The sequence below is a fragment of the Anomaloglossus baeobatrachus genome, chromosome 2, assembly GCF_048569485.1.
Source record: "Anomaloglossus baeobatrachus isolate aAnoBae1 chromosome 2, aAnoBae1.hap1, whole genome shotgun sequence".
NCBI classification, from domain to species: Eukaryota; Metazoa; Chordata; class Amphibia; order Anura; family Aromobatidae; genus Anomaloglossus; species Anomaloglossus baeobatrachus.
In genome coordinates this window covers 426,848,756-426,855,990 of record NC_134354.1, presented here as the reverse complement: position 1 = coordinate 426,855,990, position 7,235 = coordinate 426,848,756, and the positions used below count along the sequence as shown (strand labels likewise).

Sequence of the window (7,235 nt, the reverse complement as noted above, 5' to 3'; positions counted from 1 at the left end):
AACCAACCAAACTGCAAAGGTCTTCTGAAATAGGAGACTTGGAAACTATGAGTGCCTTCACCACTGTACCTTAGAATTTGTTACAGTAAATCTACCCAAATGTTCCTCGAGTTTATCCAATAGTTGTAATTGAAAAGATTCCATGTGATGTCAAAGTTAAAATAACAGCCATTCTAATAGAAGGTATACTATATATTTGCACATGTAAAAAGGATGGTCTTTATCAGATTTATAACAATCAAAAAGACTGCTGGAACACCATTGCACATGTGAACAGAGTGCTAGCTAAAAAATACACAATTTATAAAAGTGAAAGTGGCACGCCAAATTCAGAGAAATATGAACAAGCATAACTGCTCTATGATACATAAAGAAATAAAAAATACAATTAGCCATATGAAAAATTGGAAAAATTGAAAATGTGACATTGCAAGACTGCTAAGTATTATTTGAAAAAAAAAGAGAGATTTTGCTAATGCATTGATCAATTCATTACTGCCAGATAACCACTTCACGGTAATCTCTTATTTATCAGGTCCCTAACCAAATGTTACCTCTATGTGCAGTTAAAACCTTTTTGATTGTTATGCATTTTTTTCTGCCTGGCAACCCAGTCCCGCCCTTCAGCCATCTTTATTAAATTTCTTATATAGCCAGGTCTCTGGGTTTCCATACACAAGCAGGTTTTTAACCGCACATAGAGGTAACATTTGGTTAGAGACCCAATAAATAAGAGATTACTGTGAAGTGGTTATCGGGCAGTAATGAATTGATCAATACATTAGCAAAATATCTTTTTTCAAGTAATCCTTAGCAGTCATGCAATGTCACATTTTTAATTTTTCATATGCCTAATTGTATTTTTTTATTTCTTTAGGTATCATAGAGCAGTTATGCTTATTCATATTTCTCTGAATTTGGTGTGCAGCTTTCACTCTATCAGATTTATAGTGAGCCCTCATTATAATCATCATTTCCATGTGTTGCTAAAATTCTGTGCTTTTTAAAAGAGGATTTCCAAGCCAGGTAAAAAAAAAGAATACTTGTCAGATTTGGTAAATTCCGTAAACTTTAAGGAAGCAGCATGGCACATATTCAACCACTACTTCATTCAAACTTCTCCTAGCTGAGGGGGAGAGTGTAAGGGGTGCTTCACACACAGCGAGATCGCTACTGAGATCGCTGCTGAGTCACGGTTTTTGTGACCTAATTAGCGATCTCGCTGTGTGTGACACTAAGCAGCGATCTGGCCCCTGCTGTGAGATCGCTGCTCGTTACACACAGCCCTGGTTCATTTTTTTATTGTTGCTCTCCCGCTGATAAGCACACATCGCTGTGTGTGACAGCGAGAGAGCAACAATCCTGAATGTGCAGGGAGCAGGAGCCGGCGTCTGACAGCCTGCGGTAAGCTGTAACTAAGGTAAACATCGGGTAACCAAGGTGGTTACCCGATATTTACCTTCGTTACCAGCCTCCGCAGCTCTCACGCTGCCAGTGCCGGCTCCTGCTCCCTGCACACACTAAGCTAAGCGGTGTGCGCTGGTAACTAATGTAAACATCGGGTAACCATACCCGATGTTTACCTTAGTTACCAGTGTCCGCAGCTTCCAGACGCCGGCTCTGTGCAAGCGCAGCGTCGCTTGCACGTCGCTGCTGGCTGGGGGCTGGTCACTGGTGAGATCTGCCTGTTTGACAGCTCACCAGCGACCATGTAGCGATGCAGCAGCGATCCTGACCAGGTCAGATCGCTGGTCGGATCGCTGTTGCATCGCTAAAGTGTGAAGGTACCCTAAATTAGGGTTTATCTGTTCAAGCAACTGGTGAAGGTCACAACAGGCACAGCCCTACCAATCCAGCAATCCTATTTATCCAATTGATAGGTAACAATTCCTACTGGTTGGAACACCCTTTTTAAACTGATCTGACATGTTATATTCATGGAGTCTGTAAGCGTGAACCTTGGATCAATGTTCAAATAGTGTGCTAACCCCAATCAGCTCTGCTCATCGCTGGATATCTAATACACTATTTTCTGAAAACGTAGACATTCAGATCAATGAAGCTTTAATTACAATGTTATGCATGCGATCTCAGGGCAAGCCCAAATAGGTTTATGCACTTTTCAGAGATCTGCAGTCCCTTTGTACTGGAATTAACTATTGATCTAAGCTCCCTAATTCCACCAATGTGATCCCCTGCCATTTCAACAGATGATATTTTCCCTCGGTCTCCTTTTAAAATGATACATTTTTTTCTGCCTGTGGCCACCTCTAGGGATGTATAGGAGCTGTTCTAGGAGAGTTGCCTAAATGAGTGATGTCCCATCATGGGCATTTCTTGCATATACATAAGACACAATATCCACAGTCTCATAATAAAGGGGTTGTCCATTACTCAGACAGACAATCTCTTCTCAATTGCTATTTTTCTCTCAAGTAAAATAATAACCACTACCTTCACCTCAGGTGCCTTCCCAGTGGTGTCGACACTGGCTCTCCCAGGCCTCACATGACATGTCAATCCCATGACGATCCCTGTGGCCAATCAATGGCAGGTTCACTCTCTCTCTCCTTCGGGCGAATCAGAAATCCATAGGAAGTCAGAGAGTACCTGCAGCTTCCTCAGAGTTTGTTACGTCCCAAGGAGGGGACAGTGAACCCACTGTTGATTGGCCACATGGATTGTGTGACATAAAGCCACCAAAACCCCGGGAGAGCCTATGGTGACCCTGCTAAAATAGTGCTGGCACTGGAGGTGAGTATAGGTATTACTATTTTACTTACGAGCTTGTCAGAGTACTGAACTATTAATAATAATAATAATATTATAGCACCATTTATTCCATGGTGCTTTACAAGTGAAAGAGGGTATACGTACAATAATCATTAACAATACAAAACAGACTGGTATAGGAGGAGAGAGGACCCTGCCCGCGAGGGCTCACAGTCTACAGGGAATGGGTGAGGGTACAATAGGTGAGGAAAGAGCTGGTTGCGCAGTGGTGTACTAGACAGAGTTATTGTAGGTTGTAGGCTTGTTCGAAGAGATGGTTCTTCAGGTTCCTCTTGAAGCTTTCCACGGTAGGAGAGAGTCTGATATGCTGAGGTAGAGCACTCCAGAGTATGGGGAAGGCACTGGAGAAATCTTGTATGCAATTGTGGGAAGAGGAGAGTATTGAACAACCTCTTTAAGATTCATTTTGGGCAACATGAGACAGGGATCAGATGTTTAGAACATAACTTGAGGATAGGCCATAAATGTTCAAACACCTCTTTATAATCTGAATCCAGTAACCTTCACCTAGTGGCGGCTGTATTTAACATTAACTGTTTGAGTGAAAGCTATAAAGATACATTTGGACAGAATTTTTGACCCTTAAGCCTTACTGACATTCACATCATCCATTTTAGTTTATCTAGTGAAAATACGTGATGCTATAGACGAGTATCTTACAAAAGGAAGGAACAATGCACTAGTACATTAGGTTTTCCTGTTGTTTATACCATCGGTTGAAGTGAGGACATTACACTTTATATATAAACATCTGCAGTATCATGTAGAGATAAGTAATGTACTTAACTGTACACCAAAAATTACAGTTTTCTTAAACTTAATGGCATATTCCCATCTCCTATATTTTTGATATATCCACATGATAGATTGTTGTGGAGGCTGATGTCAATAGAGAGGTGGCTATGTATGAGTGTTTTCATATATGTACATCCATTAATAACTCCCATAAAAATCAAAGCCACTTCTTTATGGATGTGTTGGTACCCACATCAATTATACATTGCTGGTATATGTTGTGGATATGCCGTAAAATATAGAAGATGGGGACACTGTGATGCACAGAGGTTTAGAAAAATAAATGTTATTAACATAAGAATCATTATAACATGTACATTTTAATTCACATATCACATCAGGTCCAAAACAATAGGTAGACATGGATCAATAAAACCTTTTACAGACTAAACATTGGAATTTACTTTAATAGGAACCTGTTAGCTTAACATGAAGCCCGATCAGAAGTAGCTGAGGAAATTGTTATATCGCGGGCTCGCTGCCGGAGACTGTGGTAACCGGAGGGACACGACCAATGGCGTACTAGTACATCATTGGTTGTGAAGGGGTTAAAGAAAAACTACAGCGAGAGAATCAGCCCAATTTTCTAATTATACCCAGCATGCTGCAGATTTGCTTGTATGCAAAAAAAATACTCTGGTCGACACTGCCCTACAGTATACCATTGGTAGGAGAACTATCCGATAAAACATCTGATAGCCCTCGTCCGAGTTAAATGCTTGTGTGAGTGCAGCCTCAATCTGCTAAACTCTTTCTGTTCTATATCACGCTGCCAACAGATTCTCTTGAAATAACAACAATCCCTATAAAATCTTCCAAATTCCCTCCGTGTGTTTGTCTTACATGATATATGCACTAGGGTAGTAGGTATCTTAAAATATGGAACTAATTGTAAAAAAGTGTCAGTGAGACTGGAAGCGATGACTAATATGAAAGAAAGAAAGAAAGAAAGAAAGAAAGAAAGAATAGATTTATGATGATTTAAACTTCAAAGGAATTTATTACAAGAATCATCAATTCTTTTTTGTTTTCTTGTAGAAAACAAAGGGGTTGTCCACTACTTATACATTGGTGGCCTACCCTTGGATTAGATAATCAATATCACATTGGTGGTAGTCACCCCCACCAATCAACCAGATGTAAACAGTGTACACAGTCAGAACATTGCAGCTTTGTACATTATGCAGTGGTTTTTCCCAAGCACTGCATCTCATTTCACATGTGGTTCAATAGGTGGTGAGCTGTAGTACCCAGACACGACCATAAGTACACTGAGCAGTGGCATTCTGGCTCTGTACACTATTTTCATTCGGCTTTTGTCAGAGCAGATGACAACTGATCTATGGAATGGACTTGTCAGACGTCAGACCCCACAGACCTAATATTAAGTATCCTAGATATAGGTCATCAATATAATAGTAAAGGAAAACCCCTGTTACCGAACAGCTGAAAAGCCCTTTTTTGTATTATGATATATAGGAAACTCTAGATAAAATAATCTACTTTTCTTTCTGGTAAATTGTATAACCGGACCATAGCTTTACTTTTGTCAACTTTTCTCTCCATGATGAGCGTATGGATTTAAAATTTTCTGCTGTTTGCGTTGAAGAAAGCGTGCTCTTGCATCCGATATTGACTGGTCGTCATTTCTTTTCTGCATTTTCTTTAGTGAGGCTTCTAGTCTTTCTATCAAAGGGTAAAAAAAACAATACTTAGTCGCTAGAAAATTAGAGTAGTTATATACTTTTGTATAGTTGCCAATAGGCCAGGATACTCACATACTTTTTTCCTTGTAGCCAAAATATTTTCGGTAATGGATGATTTCCAAAGTGCCTTTTTTCCTCCCTAAATATAGATGCACTACTACAACAACAGTGTAGGCTATGTAGTGACAAGCTCTCTCAGGAGTGTATTAGGACAGGGCAGTCACACCTCAACACAAATGCAGCTTTGGCAACAGAAAGATAAAATAGGAATTCAATTTAATTCCATACTTTTTTAAAACTGCAAAATGAACTATACGTTATGTTTTGACAATGCCTTTTCATGGCATTAAAAACAGTTCTATGGATGTATGTAACACTAATCTAGATCTATATATCTGGACCATATATGAGACAATCTGGTTGTTGCAAGACACCATTTATCTGGGCACTGTGTAGGTTATGAATAGAGATAGGAGAACCCGCAAATGTTCGGGTTTAGCGGGTCCGACCAGACTTTTTAAAAAAAAAAAAAAAAAGTCTGGTTCGGGAGGGAACTTGAGCCAAGACCCCGAACCCTAAATAAGTCTAACCCAAATTTGTGTGCTGTAAAATAGTGTCAGTAACAGGGGGCTGCAAAAGGAAGCAAAATGGGAATTAAAGTAGGACAATTATACTTAAAGGAGTCTCCGCGCGGCTGTCACGCTGCTTCCGGGTCCAATCATTAAATCTCATGGATATTCACAGATGTGTTTCAAAATATGAGGACCCCATGCAGATATTTTTTTTATAATTATTATTATTATTTAAATAAATATTTAAGAAAAAAACAAAAAACATCATGGAGTTCCTCCCATTTTTGACACCAAGCCAAGATAAAGCCGACAGCTGGGGGTTGGTATCCTCAGGCCTGGGACCCCCATGCTTATTGGGCCCTCTCCAGCCTAAAAATAGCAGCCTGCAGCTGCCCAAGAATTTGCGCATCCATTAGATGCCACAATCCTGTGAACTTTACCAGGCTCAGTTCTGTAGTGGCGGCAATCGGGGTAATATGAGGGGTTAAAGACAGCTGTGATTTGTCAAAAAAACTCAACTGTCATAAAGCCACAGGTTAGTAATGGGTAGGGCGGTCTGTGAGACAACCCATTGCTAATTGTGTAGGTAAAACAAAAATAAACACAAATCATTTAAAGAAAAAAAAAAAAAAATACCCTCTTTCGCCAATTTATTAAGCCCCAAAACACCCCTGCAGGTCTGACGTAATACACACCACGACGACCCCCGGCTCTGCTACATCTTAGGTGCGCGGTCACATTAGAAAACGTGACCGATCACTGAGACGTCTGGGACACACTGATGGAGCCGCAGCTCTGTGCGTGAGTGAGTTCACCTGAGGTCACAGCTGGCAGTTCCCATGGTACCCCAACTGTGACTTCAGGTGAACTCAATGAATTTGGTGAACTCAATGCCGGATTACCGACTAATGCGGGCGTCACACGGGCCGATAAATCGTGCGATCGCACACGCCCCCGTCGTTTGTCCGTCACGGGCAATTAGTTGCCCGTGGCGCACAAAGTCGTTAAACCCCCGTCACACGCACTTACCTGCTGAGCAACCTCGTTTTGGGCGGCGAACATCCACTTCCTGAAGGGGGAGGGACGTTCGGCGTCACAGCGACGTCACACAGCCGCCGGCCAATAGAAGCGGAGGGGCAGAAATGAGCGGAACGTAAACATCCCGCCCACCTTCTTTCTTCAGCATTGCCGGCGGCCGCAGGTAAGCTGCAGTTCCTCGTTCCCGGGGTGTCACACGGAGCGATGTGTGCTACCCCAGGTACGATGAACAACCGGCGCAAAGAAGAATAAACGATTTTTTTTTTAAAATAAACGACATGTAAACTATACACGATTTGTAAGTGATTTGAGAACGTTCTGAGACGCTCAT

General features: G+C 41.3%; 1 protein-coding gene across 1 annotated transcript in view; it reads right to left on the bottom strand.

Moving 5' to 3' along the window:
• Positions 1-1,462: 1,462 nt before the first annotated feature.
• DHX40 (DEAH-box helicase 40) overlaps positions 1,463-7,235 on the bottom strand; it is a 158,412-nt gene continuing 152,639 nt past the window's right edge. The window contains exon 18 of the mRNA XM_075336224.1: positions 1,463-5,274. Coding sequence (XP_075192339.1) covers positions 5,138-5,274 — 137 coding nt within the window. The 3' untranslated portion in view covers positions 1,463-5,137. The remainder of the gene's footprint in view (positions 5,275-7,235) is intronic.